Here is a 19,241-nt window from a genome sequence, read left to right as displayed (position 1 = left end):
AAGTAACCTCCAATCACATAAGTTATATATCAAACCCTACATCTATAATTTACGTTCACGAAACTTTATACCATTTTTGGTTTTTTTTTTTTTTGTAGAAGTCAACAAAAAATCTACAGTTTATTACAGAGTTTTTGGTTTATTTTGGTAAAAATAATTTTCTACGATATTTGTTATTGAGAGAAGTAAAATTATTACTACTTTGAGACATTTAATTTTTTTAATAGGCAGTGGATATTCGCAAATTCCAACTTCTCTAAAAATTATATACATAATTTTCACAAAGGAATTTCTTTTAAGGAAATCATTTAAATAAATCTAAAAAGTTTTATGAGGAAAGTAAAATTTTAGTATAAATTAGAAAAATTGATATTACAGTGACAATGTGACAATTTTTTATGTAAAGAAACTAGAGAATTTTTTTCGAATGATTTCCTCTCTAAGTCCCTGTTGTGATTTAGTACAACTTCTCTCATCAAGTATAATTTAATTCAAATTAAATAAAATTTTCAAAGTCTTAGAAACAACATTTAATTTATAATGAACATAAAATATTATAAAAATAGATCACCCTGAAAGATATGCGCTTTACATGTAGAAATATACGATATGGATTTTTTTAAGTAACTATAATATCGAACAGTTTCAAAAGTAGGGTGTCGAAGTTAAAAAAAATTACAAATGATGATTTTTCTTCATAGTCATTAACCATTTTTGTTATTTTCCCATAACATAATTCCTTTTCGACTCCCTACATTTATACAATTTTCATTTTATTTCGCACAATTCGTTACAAACTTTAGAGTAAAATTTAAAAAAAAAAAAATTATTAATAAAAAAAAATTTTTTTTTTTTGTTATAAAAAATTATTTTTATATTTAAAATTAAATTTAAAATATTTTGATATTATACATATACAAAAAGTTAGTTTACAAAAATTGTGAACAATTGCTGATAGTTATAGTCGAGTTCTTGAACATCAAATTTTAAATTTTATTTACATGTGTATTTTATCCAAACTTGAGAGTATAGATGTTTCTGGTGAAATTACCAGAATCACAAACTAGTAAAAATTACAGCAGTTGAAATTTTTATGCTATTCAATTATCAACTATATAAAAAATCATGAAAATGATAATTGCACTGGAGAATTTTTTTATATATATTTTGTAGCCTATTTAATTTAATGAATAATTTTTATACTTTTGGCAAAAAATTTGACTGATTTAATAGTCCTGGAGTAAAGCCACTTCAGACTTTATTTGATTAGTTTAGAAAAAGATTTTATCTAAGATTAGTGATGCAACTTAATTTTACATTATACAAGGGATATGTTTAATTCTTTATAAGGCAATCACTGTGCCCTAGAAGTTAAAATAGATTTTTATAATTTTTTCCTGCTTCTGGTCAAGTAGTTTTAGTCAAATTTTGAATAAATTTAAATTAAAAAAAATTTTTTAAAAAACACTAAAATCAACCTCGAAATGTGGTTGAATCTTAAAAGATTTAAACTCCTCTACAAAATCCAATTTCATTACACTTTGTGCGTGAAACTTTTTTGCTATCTTGATATTCAAGAGATAAAATATCATGTAAAACAGATTTTGAAACTTTAGAGAATTGCAAAGGAAGTACAGACCACAGTTGTTTTTGACATGCTTTTAAAATCTGTCTTACCTTCTAGTGCACAGTACAATGGAAAAGCTTTTCAAACAACAACTCAGTGCATTACTGTAATTATGTAAAAAGATATTTAGACTCACAAAGAATTAGATTTCAAAAAAAAAAAAATTTCAAAAACACTACAGTTTTAGTATCTTCATTCAAATTCTCAATACAAACAAGACACAATAGTTCAGAATGATAGTAATAATGTTTAATTCCCTAAAGACAATAAAATTACAGCACCTAATTAATTGAGATATGAATATTTCTCTTAGATGCATTATTACAATTAGGCCGCGTCTACTCATTCTTGTTGTCATTATCAACAGTCATTCTAAAATCTATTTGTACATAATATATTTTGAGAAGAAAGCATATCATCTGACGCAGAAAATTCTCTTTGTGTTAAGACTAATGTTTATATTAATATTTTATAACTCAGGCATTTTAGAAAGACGACCTGCGTCAAATGGACGAAACCAGCGTCCAAAAGACTATCTACAATTTTTTAACGATGTCTTATTATTATATTTCTGGTATTAAAAGACGACGTATTTTGTTGTGCCTTAAAAATTCAAATGTGCCTTTGAAGAATTACAAAATATTTTTTTTTTAAAAGAAAACATTTAAAAATATCAAAGAGGTATCACGTGATTATGAATCAGTCTCTTATACTTTGACAGATTCTTTTTTTTTGATAATTGTACTAAAAATATATTTCTAGACATGTAATTTTCAGGATAGTAGATTAGACACTTTTTCATTATTATTTATAGGTTTAAGAAATAATCAAATCACTGCAGTGCAGACTTATTCTCAGGCGGTGCCACCTTTTTTTCATTTGAATTAATTCAAAATTATTTAATGTCAGCAGCTGAGAATTGAAAGTCACTTCTTTTTCTTAAGATTCTAAATATTTTCTAACCACAAATTTTTTTTTAAATTATTCGTCTTCGACAGAGGGTAAATTAAATTAATTACTAAAAGGATGTGTCCAAGGTTTGGAAATGTGAAGAGGGAGAATGACGAGTGCGCACGAAAGCCGCGCATCTCTCCCCCCACCACTCTCGTCTCGCCGACTATATAACTCGCTCGCCCGGTATTTTCCGTCAGTTCACTGTTCGACTTGCCATGAGGCACTTCTCGCACTAACAGGAAGCGAGCTCAGCTCTGAACGTCTTCTATCATAACCCAAAGCAAACGAAGGTTTTTTTCTTACTAGCTTTTCCTAATTACTTTATATTGTTTATAATCCAACATTTATATTAAGTGTTCCCATTTCCACAAATTAGACAAACCTTTAATGTTTTTAAATAAGTCACAACTTTTTTAAAGCCATGTCTCTTTTTTTAAAGTTCTCGTTAAATAGAATTTTAGAAAACTTTTTGAATTATAAGACCTAATTCAAAATTGATCTTATTTCCATTTTTTCTTTACACGAAATATGTTTTCAAACATTTTTCCTGCTCTTGGTTTCAAGTGATGATAGCAAGAAATGCGTCGAAATAGACTAGCTTTTTTGTGCTTGTTTTCTGCTCTCTTGTAACGATCGTAATTTTTACTTAAAGACTAAGTAGATACATTAAATTAAAATCGAATATTATTAGGATATCATGTTTCTTATTTTAATATTCAAAAAAGAAAGTAATAGATTTAGAAACAATCATCAATTTTCTTAGTCAGTAGAATTCCATTACACTAAACTCCCGAATGTGGCAGTTCCATAGTTGGCATTAAGGGGTTACATCTACTTAGGATTTTTTAAAAAAGTATACATAGTATCTATAACTATATATATAATCTACTATATTAACAAATAATATTTGGTTCTTTCATTTTAGATGATCCAGTCCATAAATAATCTGCTCACCACAAGATGTCTCACTTCGGAGGAGCTCCCGCAAATTCTTTATAGGAGTTTCAAAAAAAATTATTCTTATAAGTAAAATATTTCAAAATAAAGTTCAAAGTACCCTTTATATGTGCATTAATTTTTAAATTGAAATACTCAATAGGTTTTTCAGAAAAAATTCCTAAAATATCGACTTTTTTTGGCTGTCTAACTGGATGTAACCCCTTAACATTTGATGATGGTGATTACACCAATTACAATTCTATTTTTTACTTATTTAAATTTCATTCTTTTGCTTTTCACTCTAGGTTCTATAGCCAACTTGCAATAATTGTATGTAATCAAAAGTTAGTAATATGCAATTTTGACGCTACAAGGACTCTTTTTTGAAAAGAAAACTTTACGTTGGACCTCTCACATGCTGAAGAATTTTGCGTGTATAAAAGCGTGGGCGCCAATTCACTCAGTCAATCGATCACTCACTTGCACTCGTTGATAAGCTTCTTTACAGAAAGGAAGATATACACCTAGCTTATTAAAAAAAATTGATTTTTGCATTTCTGTTTGCATTTCCTTATTATCTGATGACTACTCAAGAATTTCTGATGCATATTTCAAGTCGATGTCTAAATAAATAAATAATTTTTCGATCCAAACTAAAAAGAGAGCACTGCCACCTTCGAGAGTCCTAGTTAAAGTTCATTCATACATTTCAAATTCTCTTCAAAAGCGCATATTTATAGTTTATTAAAATTTAATTTCAGTTTCAGTCGTTCACAGTTTAAACATACAACGCATAGTTTATTTTCGAAAAATAAATCTAATTGGGGGAAAAAAAATTCAGAGCTAATAAAAACTAAAAAATATAGATGTCCAGTTTATAAAACGTGAAGATTTTCACAACTTTTACTTTTGCTATCATTTAAACACATTTTATTTAATATTTCCTTAGCAAGATTTAAACTCAAAGCAGTTTTACTACCATGAAGTTTTGACAGAATTTTACTCTTGCTACCTTGCCGTCGTAGTTTCTTGTCTCGTGTCTCCCGCAAACGAATTTGTTTCAGAACTCCCACTAAAAGCTCATCGACATTGTGTTGAATACCACCAGAAGTTTCTATAAATTTACAGTCACGAGATGTTGCCAACTGCTTTCCTTCTGCAAATAAGCACACATCACTCCTTTAATTAACGTACTTGTACATATAATGAGCAATGCAAACAGGAGCTTTCTTTTCATACCTTTAACTAACAATGGCACAAATATCTCTCAAGTACTGAAAAAAAAACGTATCTGCTGTCTGTTTTTTAAAATTAAAAATGGCGGATCCAATATGGCAGAAAACTTTTAAAAATCTATCCAATTAGCGTAAAATTTGTTACTGGAGAGGAAAAACTTTCTTGCAATCATGAAGGGTCTATCTCACTCGAAGCGAACTCAAAGGCTCTCGTAGTGCGTTCCAAACTGTCAATATTATATATAATTTAGTGGACAAGAGGTTATAGTAATTCTCCTCAAAACTTGATGCGCTAAAGCTCTCTTAAGAGGGAGATTATTGTAATCAAACCCACAAGCGAGAGGTATTAAATGTAATGCAGGAAGTAGGTCAGTTTGAATGGATAAATCGATTTAGCGATGATGAATTACTCCGCTACATCGTCAATATTATTTCCTAAACCACAACATCGTAAAGTGTATCGTGAGAAATTTTGTAATGCACTTGAAGAAAATCCAGTAATATTTCACAACATGTGCGCACTAGGAGTTTGGAATGCCAAGTATTGCTGCATAAAAGATACATACGTACGGATGTTGAAAACAGAAAAATACTGATATTTTTTTTTCTACCGGAAAGACCCATCAAGTTGAGAAATATAAAACGCACTTTTATTTTTTTCAATTTTTCGCATAATTATAGGATTTAGACTATGGATTTTTCCGCACTATATTCTTATGGATGAGTTAACATTTAAGAGTTATTTTTTAAGTATAAAAGGGTCATATGTAATAGAGATTATAAATGTATTGTAAAGATTAATGAAGTATGATGTTGATGGTAAACAGCTAGGGGGAATTTAAAAAAGAAATTTACAAGAAGCCACTTATTTTTGTTTGAGATGGGGACCTCAAAATCATGAGTCTTGTGGATACCAAAATATGGTTTATGCAGCTAACTTCAAGTGTCTTTTCAGAACTGCAGGAGACCCTTTTGTCATGGTGAATTAGCCTTAAAAATATTTTAAAATAGAGATAGTTTTTTTTCAGTAAACATTCACCCTAAGAGGACCCCTAGGAATTTTTAGCACTGGGACTCCTAATACTGTCAGTACACTTCTGGTACGTCGCACAATTTATCTTAAGAAGAAAGTTTGTCAAAACAGTGTATCGTAAGATGGTTTACTTAGATATGCTTTGAAGAAGGATTAAAGGATAAAGCAGATCGTGTTCGAAATTCGATTGTATGAATGAATGGTATAATTGTTTCACTAAAGCTGTAGGTATGAAATTTCCTAAAGAACTTTGTCATCTATTTGCATATACAATTATTTAACAATCTTTGTAGTTTTTAGCAATCCTGCTTATAAATTTGAACCGATTTTCTACAACAGTATAAACAGTACCACAAGCAATTGAGATGCTTGTGGAAATTTACTTCCAACTCGGTCATTTAAAGTTTGACTTGTGGTGGCAGTTGTTGAAAGCTCGCATAATGAGCAAGAAGCTTTTGTCTCCCAGTGGGAGTTGATGTACCATCTCGGGAAGCAGGCTATTCAGTCTGTTATGAATTAGAGAAGAGAGTAGTGATGCATTCAAAAAAAAAAATCTTGAGAAAAACAAATGAATCTCTACTTTCTTTTACGAGATAAATCTCGTAATGACGATTTTAAAAATAAAAATATTTTCAGAACTTGCAGAAATCCTCGTCACTTAATTAAAGCTTAAATTAAAAGTACCCCATTGGGAAAATTTCTTACCATTTGGTGTAATGACTCTGCTTCTTTCAAGATCCGATTTATTGGCAACGACAATAACGGACCTCTCCTGTGTATGATGCTCTCGCCAGAGATAATTTAACATTTCTTCAGCAACCTTGAAACTGACACGTGATACTACTGAGTAGACGACTATACAGGCGTGCGGTTCGTACGTTGAAAGAGAATTTTCCACCTAATAAATAAAAACGTTTTTAAAAAGCCTGATATAATATAATTATATTATAATCAACCAGGAGGCTCGGTTCTATACATTTTCATAATTTAAAAAAAATAACTGGTTTATTTACAAGCCTAGGTAAAGTATCAATTTTTATTGAAAACACCGAAGGTAATTCCGTTACATAAAATAAAAGTTCCTCCTATAAAAGAGTATATAATAAAATATCGTTTTTTTACATTCCATCAACATTAATTGGGTATTGTAACATTTACTTTGATTTTATCTCTAGACTAACTACTAATTCACCAATTTTTCGTCTCCAATATCTGAATCCTCTCTTACTCTCCTCTACCATTGAAATAAATACACTAATCAGGTCATTAGAATCAATAACTATTAAAATTGTAAATAAAGTAACAGCTAAAAACTTTGCAGACAATTTAAATAAAAAAACTGTTTTAATCTAAACGCGAGAAATTTACCAAATTCGACCCAATTGTAATGGGGTAAAGTGAATTGAAAGGGAGTCAGTTAAGAAGGTCTCTAACACGAATATTTTTGTAGTTTAATTTTCTTTCAACTCTATCAGAATAGTGTTCAAGAAATTTAATTTGTTTCCTTATTTAAAACTGCCAACTCTCATTACCAAATTACAATATAAGAAAGTAATTAGATTTTTAAATCATTCCAAATATTCCAATTAGTTTCAAGTGTTAACGCTGCACTAGGCATAGGAATTTAATAGGTATTTGAAATCAAGGTTAGTAATGGGAATTAATATTCATAATACTAACAATGATTCCGTAAAGCTGATTGCTTTTGAAATTAGTATACAATGTAATGCATGACAATAATGTATGGTGTATTAAACACGATCTAATTTATAATCATAAAGATCTTTAATATAACGTGGCAGCTGTGCTTTAACTTCTCTTTAGATTTAAGCTGTCTAATATGGTCTTTAAATAACAAAACCATTGAAAGTGGAAAATGAGGAACAATGGAAAATGCACCATTGGAGTATATCTCGGAAAAGCTATTTCATAAATCGTACAAATTTCAACAGCAGCAGTTTCAAGTTTGTTCGAATAGAAATCACAATTTCCAGGAATTGTTGTTTAAAAATCTATCAATACTCATAACGGATGAAATTTTTAAAACAATAATTAATGTATTTAAATAATCCAGAAAATGTAATCCACGTTTCTGATATTCAACAACATGCATTTCTTCTTCTTAGACCCAAAGTCTTTATCTCAGCAATTCCAGGTGTTTAGAGATTTTACTTTTATAATAAAGTTTCTTCTGTCACACATGCGGGAGTTTGCACGCCTTTTATATCTTGTAACTCAAGGTGAATCCTGCAGCAAAGTTACTAATCCCCTGCCCAGGAGAGTGATTTACCCTTTCCTTGGAGGCATTCTACGAATTAATGGAACTTCTCTTTCCGTGTGCTGCATGAGAGGTAATCAAGAATTGTGGTTATGGAAATGTTCGCGCCCAAACTAGCAGAACATTCCCTTGAGCGTTTCAAATTAGAGATCTGGGGGTGTCAAATTGATTCCTCACACGTTCCCATGCAGGATTATCTCTAATGCTGAACTAATTCTGTTATTAATAAAACCTCTATAATTAATTTAATATCGAAGTCTGATTGGAGATACTCCATGGGCTTCCTGTGGGTAATTATGAATTTTGCTGATCAACTGTAGACGAAATAATAAGCTATCTAACATTAGTTAATAATATTCGTTCTGTCCTATCTATTTTGGTGAATTGATTCTATTTTCTAAATAAGTGAGCTTCCTCTATTCTCCAAGAAAGAGTTTAGAAGGAATTTAAGAAAGGGTTTAGGAACCCTTTAAAAATCATTTAAAGAATTATCAATTAAGTAATTTAAATAAAATTTATAGAATTACCTAAAAGTAATTTGATGTCTCAGATGCTTTTCGTTTTCATTTTACATTCACCAACGTCTGGACGGCTAAGTTTGTAATTTAAAATTTACCATCCACTGCTTGAATTTACCAACACGCTTCGCTCTAATTATTATGCGAATTGGATTCTTGAGACGAGGAAAAAAAGAAATGAGAATGAATAATCAAGAAAGGAAAATGGAATTCAACGAATGGTTCCCGAAAAAAACGATTTTACAAAGTTGAAGTGTAACTTTATTTAACACGTATTTAAAAAGAAAAGTAGAACAGTTTTAAACTCATTAAATTCTATGGAAAACTATTCTTTTGAAATTAATGAATTGAGAAATGCATTTATAAAACATAGTTTTACTCCTTTTTTTTATAAATATTCAATTTGAAATTATATACCTCTTTTGAAGGCGTGAGTTATGAACAGAATAATTAATCAATGAAGCTAACAATTTTAATTGCACTTGACTAACTGCATTATCAAATCACCTTCCTTCCACCAAATTACTGTCAATTTATGGAAACCAGAATATTTATTGCATATTACAATAAATTTTATGTTCACAATGCAAATTAATTTGCGAAATTAGAATTCTAGTACGATTGGAATAATCTGTGGATAACCTAAAAGACTTCGTAGATTGAAATTTTTCACTAGTATTTCATAGTATAATTCATACATTTCTTTTTGTGAATTCTGATAAGGTGCAAACTGTTCCTGATTGTAAATGAATTTTGTCCATTTGTAAATTAACTGTTGCGAAGTATTCTTGTAATGTTATTTCAGACGATACCTGAACTATTACTGTTACTGTTCCAATAATCATCTTTTTGTTAGTACATCATGGTATAATTAATATATTTCTTTTCGTGGATTCTGACAAACTACAAACTGTTCCTGATTGTAAATGAATTTTGACCGTTTCTAAATTAACTGTTGCGAAGTATTCTTGTAATGTTATTTCATACGATACCTAAACTATTACATCTTTCCATGAACTATAAACGTCACTATAAGATTCTCCATCACAATCTCCATCTTGATCTATTGATGTATTATTAGTAATGCTATATGTCCTTGTGTACACATTTTGTGTATTTTGGAATGGGATTTTTATTTTTTATTACGATTTTAACATTTTTTTTTTGTTTATTATTTATTTTTGTTATCCCACGTACTTTGGTATCCCCCTAACACTACAATGAACCGCATATTTTCTTATATAATTTCGACAAGCAGATCGACATGGTATTTAAATTCTCCAATGTCGGAATGTCGTCATTGTAGATGTTTATTTGAAATTTCATCACTTTGCTATTTGTTTGAATTAAATTTTCGAAATTTTAGTTATTTGCAACGTATTTCTACGGGTAAAGGAAACGCGTAATTCATTTTACCTTTATTTATAGTTCTTGAAGCAAATGCTATTAGCTTATCTTCTCTTATTGTTAGCAATAAACAAATTTAATTTAATAATTCTTAATCTTATTTCAATTCTAAAAAATTTTAAAAATCGAAAATAATTGTTAAAGAAGAGTCAGTTGCAAGGAATGAAATAATAAATGACTGGATAAAAAAGTAAATGAAGTAAGATGATATTAAAATCCTTACTCACACTCATCTCAATGTGCGGATGATCAATGAATATCATTTCAGATTCTTCACCATCTAGTAGAATGGATACCGTTTTCTCTCCAAACTCATCATCTAGAAACAGGAAAAGTAGAAATCTCTGTTAAACCTGAGGGGAAAATTATTTTAATGAAAATCCAAGAGCACCATGTTGGCCGCGCATTCCAATTTCCTTAAATGGCAAATGTCAAGGCTAATAACATTTTAATATTTTAAATTTGAACAAATAACATTTTACCATCTAGCTATCATTCTCGACCTTTTTTTAAAATTAGTCAATTACTTATCTATTTATTTCAAGCGGTATTGCAAAGAATAATTTCTTAATCAAAAATATAAAATAAAAACAAATAACTATAAATTGCTGGGATATTGCTTTTTTTATTATTATTATTATTTTCCCCAGAGCTTGCGACTATCCTTAGATTAATTCTTTTATCATTTCCGTACATCATAAAAAATGTTTTATACATTTTATACAATTTATACAATTTATACTTTTAAGATTACTTTGTAATCTTCTTTGTTTGGAAGAATTTAATTTTATAAATTGATATTTTAAATTCCTTGTTATAGAGCTAAATGACAATATATGATTCAATTTTTCTTAATTAGTGGTTTTATTAAAAAAATTTATTTTATTAACAATTACATAGGGTTTTCTAAATAGGTGACTTTTAATTAGAATCAATGTTCATGCTTTGAGGACTCTACACGCATTGCAATTTATTTTCCACTTTGATATGGTCCTCGAGCAAAACAGTGTATCACATCAATGTTTCTATATCAAACACGAAATTCCAATTACCACCAACTGAGTTTATTATTGTTTGATGATGCCAGTGGAGAAAATAGTGTCAATTATAAACTTAGTTCTTTTTTATTAATGGATTTAGTAACTTTTTTTTGCAGATCCGAAATCTAATTTATGATATTATCCTTTTTGTGAAAAGAGTAGATATTAAAATTAGGTAAATAAAGACATTTTTATGTAATTTATTTTGGAAAGAGGAACTTTTTCAAGGGACTTATTTTTCGTTCGTGATTTTATCATTAAAAGCAATATTAATCAAAGTCTAACGCGTCCAGTAAAATAAACATCAACCGTTACAAATTGGCTTTGGACGGAATTAGAGATGGTAAAAAGTATCTGGATACTAGGGTGAAATTGATTTTTTTCCATGAATGTGCATCACATGAGAACAGACAAAATAGTTTGGTAGGCTTGAATGGTGTCATTGAAATTCGTATCATAGGGGACCATGTGATTTACAAAGTGAATATCAATACATATAGAATGTTCTGGGTGTTAATGATAAAACCCCAGCTTCTATGTACACGCAAGTCTGCAATGACAAATTTCCTTTGAATTGATAATCGTACATTTACGGAATTGTAAACCCATCAAAGGCTCAACTTTCTTTTAATCTTTGAATGATGAATCGGTTTCTTGTTAACCAGAATGTAGACCACTGATAGTGGATAATTTATAAAAGTTCCAGATAAGAAAATTTTTGCAGAACTGTAGACACTGTCCTCTTGGATGCAGGGTCCAACCCTGACTATATTTCTTCGAAATGTTTGTTTCATTTTCGACTCAATAAATTTAGGATGATCAGCTAAAGTGTTCATCATCATATCCTTAAATATTTAAAATTCCAAAAGAATTCGTAAGATTCTAATTTATCATAATGTTTTTAACATACTTTCTGAACAAGTAAAAAAGGGTGCATTGGTTTTTGTTGTTTTAAAATTCGTTTGTAAAAGTCTCGTTTGAATTTACATGAGTTGTAATAAAAGTCCATCCATCAACCGTGTATCATAAAATTCTAAATGGAAATACTCCATTAATTTTACGGTTCCATACCTCCACTGTTTTAGCTCTAACTAACCTTAACCCAAAAGTGCTGATTAATGCCACTTTTAGATTTTACTTTTTGACAACATTGGAAATAGTTAAACATTTATTTTTTTCTGCAACAATTTGTAATTTGGTAAAAAATAAATTACCTAAACTAGCGTCGTACGTATTTATGTATTCGCTGGTCATAAATTGTGAAACCAAAGCTGTTTTTCCAACCCCAGAATCACCAAGTAGTACAACTCTATACTTTGTACCTTCCTCTACATCACTCTCAGTGCTGTCTCCAGCTAAACCTTGTCCACTGCAACAAGAGCCTTCGAAAGGTGATCTTTCACCTGATACATTGCTATTTCTGAAAAAGAAAAACAGAAAAGTATTCAATTTCGTAAATAGTAAACTTTTTTCAATTCAATATTCTTTTAATATCGAAAACTTAATTAATAAATCTTCCCTTATTGGAAAATTATGATAATTTTTAAATGCCTAATTGAAAACGTATTTTGTTTATATAAATGCGTGGAAACTGTATCGCGTTTTGTTACATATGCAGTGAGCACGTGATTAAACGTTTCATCATGTTATGAATACATATTCTCTACTATATCTATCGTCAAATATCCATACATTATTGTATAATTAATATTCAGTACACCTATTACGTAACTGATTTTAACTAAAATTGAAATTTTGTTTTAATTTTCAATTGACGATTTTCAGTTAAAAAGATAGAAAATAAATTTAACACACTTAGGTATTCGAATCATATGGGAGATATAAGTCCAGCTTTGACGTTTTCATCTGCTCTTGAATTAAGGAAGCTTAAATCCTTTTAAGCCATTGGATCAACAAAGTCCGTTATATAATTAAACAAAAACCTTTTGAACCCTAGGCTTATACCTTCATATCAGGGATCAAATCTAACAACGGATTTGAAATTACATTTCATAACAAATATTATTAAACTTAACTAATTAAGTTTAATAATCTAAATGTAATGTAAAATGTAATGTAAATCTAATGTAGAATGTTAAGTAATGTATTCAACTTATAATAAAAATGGATAATAAATAATTATTCGATTGCATAAATTACAAATTACTTTTAATTAAACTTGAGAATCAGATTTTGGGGCCATCTTCCATCCTGAATGAAGGATGGCTTCTGACTGTGAAAAAATGTTGTCACCCAATATTGATATAATTGAGATTAGTTATAAGAAACTACTCCCGAGTTTTCGGTTCTAAAAAAGGAATTCTAATCAGGATTCTACTATTTCTCTATTAATTTTACATTTATTGGATCAACAAAGTTATAATTATACAAAAACGTTTGGACCCTAAGCTGACACCTTCACATCAGGAAGCAAATCTAGCAACGGATTTGAAATTAAATGACAAATATTATTAATTTTTATTAATAGTCACAACGTGGTGTATAATGTTAAGTAACATATTTAACTTATAATTAATCAGGTAGTAAATTAACTTTTTTTTAAATTTGTTTAAAATGTAAATTTACGCGTTTGAATCTCTGGTTGTCAACATTGCATAACGCAGATGACAAAGTTTGAAGACGAAAGTTTAGAATCTAGTTAAAGCACTTGCTCACTGCATAAAGTGAGCTTAGTTACATTCAATGCTCGTTTAAAACGTACCGAGGATATTGTTTAAATTTCATCTAACCAAAAAATTACCATAAGTACTTTTTTTTTACCAGTGTATAAAATTCTTTCATCTGTAAAGCAACAGAAAATTCATACATATACCACTTTGGAACATTTTTCAATTTTTTTTTTTATAAAGTCAAGTAAATCTAGTTTAAGAGAATAGTAATTAAAATGTTTTATCTTTAACAGTTTCGTCAGAATAATTTTTTTAAAAACTGTGTCCAATATTCCGAACTTTAGAAAATTAGTGTCCCTCAAGTTTTTAGCTATTCTCTTGAAATCGTATAATCTAGCGTATTACCCCTTTCAAATTAATTGTGAACTTATTACGTGGTATTTCAATCTCTCCCTTTTCGAAACTTTTCTCCTGTAACGCCTTTCTCTAATTTACCGAATAATACGACGAACAAGTTACTTCAGGTTCAACGGCCTGGATACTAATTCCGAATTCAGCGTTGCAAACCCAATTTCACATTTCGGAATTCTATACTTTATTAATTTGACGATAAAATTTATAATTCATGCAGTAATTTTTATTAATCACTAGAAACAGGTGAAAAATGTTAAATTTAATTGAAATTCAATAAAAATCTAGGTCAAGAATTATCAGCAAGTTATTTTTCACATATGTTTTTACTTTTTAGCGCTGATTCCAAAATATCCCAATATTATTTTTCGATTTTCCGAAAAGTAGATCAGAAATTAAAAATTAAAAATGGCGGATCAAAAATGGCGGACGTAAAATTGAAAATCAATCGAAAGAAAATTTTCCCCTGTTTATTAAATAATGTTTTTCTAATTACTCGAAGTAAAGATGCAAAAACAGTTCAATTTATTTAAAATTATTATTAATTTTAATAAATTATTTTAATAAATTGAACTGTTTTTTAAATAGTAAATTACAATTAATTCGTAATAAATTAATAAACAACGTTTCGATACTCAAATAGGTCCATCAGCTAAAAAAAAACAATTAAAAGCCCCAGTTTTATATCCTTATTGTAATACACTATTGTCACACATTCAATTCTATATGAATAAAAAATTGTATATTTCCCTTGAAATGTTTACGTAACTCGGCGTGAAAATAAATATGGAAAATAAAATCTAAAACAATTCCAATGCTTTTACGACCAAATAAATTTGTTAAAAAAAAACAAAAAACTGTATTTTTTTATTTTTCCAGGGAAAAAAGTAAATTTTTCATTGTTAAATAAATAAAGAAGCATATTTTTCACATTGTGCGGATGATTTTTAATTAAAACGAGAAAAATAAGAGATTCCATTTTTATCGTTGCTGGCAGATTTTCCGTGAGTAACAATGAAAGCTATAAAACTTGAAATTAAACGACTGGTTTATTGTAGTGTAAATTTACAATTTAAAATATTTTTAAAAAAAGGAAACATTTCTATTATTTGTATTTTCTTAGAAAAAAATATTTTTCCTTAAATTCAATACACTTTCTACTTAAAACTTATTGTACCGAAAGAGACGAAAAAAAAACATAAAACAAGTGAAGTAGAAAAAGTACGATAAGAACAAAGAGCTTTAAAGCTTTTCTGGCTTTGCAAACACGACTGTCTATCATTCTAGCGAGTCCTCGAATATTTTTTTTTTTTCATAGACATTTATTCGAAATCTAGGAGAGTGAAGTGTTTTATATTTTACCTCTTTACTACTTTACTATTAATTTAGTTTTAATATTAATTTTTTAAAAATAATAATGTGAAATATACTTTTTAAGAGAGGATTAACTTTCTATCGTTTAATTTCGATATGGGTTGCTAGGGGTTACAGAAAAAAATAAGGGGTGTTGTGTCTTAATTCGGATATTAGAAGTTTCCTTTTGATCTAAAGTCAAGGTCCACGGAAAAGTATATATCTTTTACCCTTTTTAATGAGTACAACTTCACACGTGTCAGAATACAGTAATTAATTACTTATTCGAAATAATAAATAATGTGCACACTTCAAGTACAAAATATTTTAGAAAATCGATTTTGTTGTGTTTATTTAAAGTTGAAATAATATACAATGAAAATAAATGTTATTATTAACCTGTACAACTTCATTTCTATTCAATGCTGAAATAAATATTGAACATATTTTTTTCTATTAAAAGGGAATAATTTTTTTTTTAACCGTAGGGTAAAATTACTATTTTTCCAACTTTTACCATCAGTGGAATTTAAAATAATTTTTCTTCTTGATAGCAGGTTAATTTTTTTTTTCGTAAAACGATATAAACAAGAGACTCAGTTCTAAAAAAACGGATTGTAACCAAGATTCTACTATTTATTTTTTACAATATTTCTCCATTAATTTTACAATTTATTATTTTTCATGAAAAAAATCATTCTTCGCAATCATTCTTCTACGAGTTAATGAAAGAAAATTGAAAATTATAGATATAAATTGTAAGTTATAACATTACAATAAACCGAGAGCTGCTTGACCTTTATTTAGTTTGGCAAACGAAACAGCAGCCGTAAAACTCTCGCATTTTTTCATTAAAACAGAAGAGGGTAAATATTTGTCCCAGCTATTTTCGATCTGTTCTCAACTGAATGCCTGACATGTTCCAATAATGTTGATTTTTATATTGTCCTAATTATTTTCTCGATTGTAAATGAAATCATAAATTAAAAATAAAATTTAGTTGTCGTCATATAATCTATTGTGGGAGGGAAAATTTCGATTTTAACAAATCATTATTTATTTTATCCCTATATTTGTTGGTGTATAAAGCAAATATTATTTAATACTGTTAAATTTTTTTCGTTTATTTTACCAATCGACTAAAAGTATTTAATTTTATCAATTTTTTTTATATTGGAAATATATATACCGATAAGGAATTTAATATTTCACACTATGAAAATAAAATTCAAATAAATAAATTACTGCGATTTCCGGGTTGTAAACAATGATCACTATTTTTATTACAAGAAATCTTTGCTGCCAAAAATGTTTGTCATCGTTTTTTGGTCGATATATATATATATATATATTTAAGAGATTCGAGGAAATTTTAGTGTCATCAATGGTACACGTCATTCTTTGCGAATATTCAAATTTATATGAAATGATTCACACGCTTTTGAAAATTAGTTTTATTGATGCGACACACGTTGCGCATAGGAAAAAAGAAGTTAAATCACAGATTCCAAATTCAGAACGAAGCATCGCCATCAAAGATTCTAAAAGAAATTTACGACTCAGCAGCGTAGACGAATAGTCGTCGAAACTCGAGAAAATCTTTCGTCGATCTTTATTTTCTCACTTTTTCTCAAAGACAATGAAAGAAAAAGAAAAATTCGAGTGAAATGTAAAAATCTACACTACTAATTGAATTTTTTCCTTTATGAGCTGGCAAAAATTAATCAGTCAAGAGTGCAGCTAAAACACCATATTTAAAAAAGTGTTTACCCACTTTAATAAAGTCGGTCAAGAATTAAATCTCTCTTTTTTTTAAAAAAACGAGATTTGCACGAATAACCAGGAAAAGACTCTCAAACAAGTGAAAAATGTATATAATTTTTCAGACTCACTAACTTTTATTAAATCGCTTTCTAATTATACAAAATTACGATTTTCTTTGAAATTTTGTCAAGTAAATAATAAAAAAAAGTAACAAAAAAGTAGAAGTAGAAAAAACGAATATATTTTTTTACGACTCTTCGAAGTTCTGAAATATTACCATTTCACGTCATATTTTATTTAATCCTTTAAAAAACTGATATAAAAAATAAAAATAGTATAAGGAGTATAATATGAAAAAAAACTAAAATAAAACTAGTGTTCAAAAATTTATTTTCCTTTCTATTATTGTTCTTTCTAACCTCCTTCTTTTTTTTGTAAATTGGAAACTATTACGTAAGTGGACCTCAAATTAAAGACATATTATCAGTAAATTAAACGGAGCATTTCAGAAGGAAACTGGAGACGAGGAACATGGGAGCAACTAATTCCTTGGTCCATCAAAGGAGATTAATTGATTTTAACGTAAACTATACTCGGAAACTGGAACTGCATGGACTAATCGATATTGTGCTTTTCCAAAACACAGTTTGAAATATCATACATGTGACGATCGACTATTACCGGTTCATCGAATAACTATACTATTCTGTAAATTTTTTGATTTACGACCTTTCCAGAAAATTCCGACATTTAGTATTGTATATTCTGTTTTATCAAAAAATTGTATATCAAATCGTATATTCGTCGTTTGCTTTTTAGAAAAAAGATCAAATTTAATTTTGAAAAAAAATTTAGTAACAATTTCCATTACCAATTTTCTTAAGGGAGAAAAATTTGGATCTTCAAATTTAGAAAGGGAAAAAGAAATTTGTTAAAAGGTAAAACTACCACTTAACATAACCTAACTTTATTATTAATCTTTTGTCACAAATCGTCAAGTATTCTGGCTCCAGATGTTTTTTTTACTTGGGGGGGAAAAATTAAAATATTCCTAATTCACTGATTTCGTGTAATTCCTAAAAGCCTCTCTTTTGTAGGAGAGTCACAAACTTTAGCTTTATATTATCTGCTGACCCTAAGCAAGTAGAATTTTCCCTATGATGCTTATTTTTCTCCTGAGAATTTCACAGGAAGTCGCCTTCCTAAAGATCTGCAAAACCCTATTCATTTGTCCCTCGAGAGATTTCTAAGGGAGAGAAAATCTAGTTCTTATAAAAAGAACTGTCACACACCTAAACAAAAAAAAAAAATAGCAGACAGCAACATAATAATAAAAGTGAAAAACTTGTATTCTCTATCTTTCTACAACAATTCATAAATCTCATGATGAGTGTGATCTGAAAAGAAAGATTCATTAATTTATTTCAATTCTGCTTTTATTTTTCTCTCGCAAATCTCATACTTCTTACAGTATGAGAAATGTAAAAATTTGCTACTGTAAAATTTGTTTTTCTGAAAGAATAATTTCAGTAAAAAATTAGAAAATAAAAATTCCTGCTTCGTTTTGATAAAAATAATTCCGAAACACATTTTTGAAGTGTTGTTGCATTACATATACATTTCCTTGACACGGGTAATAATTTAACGGGGAGTAGATATACGAACGAGAAAACTCTCCGACTTTCAGACCCAAATACTCAGAATTCTTGTCAACGCATTTCACGTTTCCTCCCATTTTCGCTTTTACTTCTGTCTGTTTATTTTTGGAATTCCTCCAAATTTCACGTCAGACCTCGAGATGTAATTATTTACGAGAGACACAATAGTTTTCTCTTCTAATGTTTGCTATAACCGAAAATATGATTGGAATTTAATGTATGCTTAAATTATTAAAACTTAATTTTTCTCATCGAGCAGCGAATTTATCTCTAACTGTAAATTTATATATAAATTAATTTACAGACATTTATTATTTAGTTTGGAATTAATTTACAGTGGAATGTTAACCTCCGGAAGGTTCACGACGTTCTGGGGCCAGACACAAAGCGGGCC

The 19,241-nt window shown here is 28.8% G+C and overlaps 1 protein-coding gene across 1 annotated transcript in view; it reads right to left on the bottom strand.

Moving 5' to 3' along the window:
* Nucleotides 1-1,450: 1,450 nt before the first annotated feature.
* LOC122506560 overlaps nt 1,451-19,241 on the bottom strand; it is a 44,660-nt gene continuing 26,869 nt past the window's right edge. The window contains exons 4-7 of the mRNA XM_043618820.1: nt 12,246-12,451; nt 10,219-10,310; nt 6,494-6,686; nt 1,451-4,676 (exon numbers count right to left, since the gene is read on the bottom strand). Of these exons, the coding sequence (XP_043474755.1) occupies nt 4,396-4,676; nt 6,494-6,686; nt 10,219-10,310; nt 12,246-12,451 (772 nt within the window). The 3' untranslated portion in view covers nt 1,451-4,395. The remainder of the gene's footprint in view (nt 4,677-6,493; nt 6,687-10,218; nt 10,311-12,245; nt 12,452-19,241) is intronic.

The sequence above is a fragment of the Leptopilina heterotoma genome, unplaced genomic scaffold (genome assembly GCF_015476425.1).
Source record: "Leptopilina heterotoma isolate Lh14 unplaced genomic scaffold, ASM1547642v1 Lhet_42, whole genome shotgun sequence".
Classification (NCBI taxonomy): Eukaryota; Metazoa; Arthropoda; class Insecta; order Hymenoptera; family Figitidae; genus Leptopilina; species Leptopilina heterotoma.
This window is presented reverse-complemented; position numbering and strand designations above follow the sequence as displayed.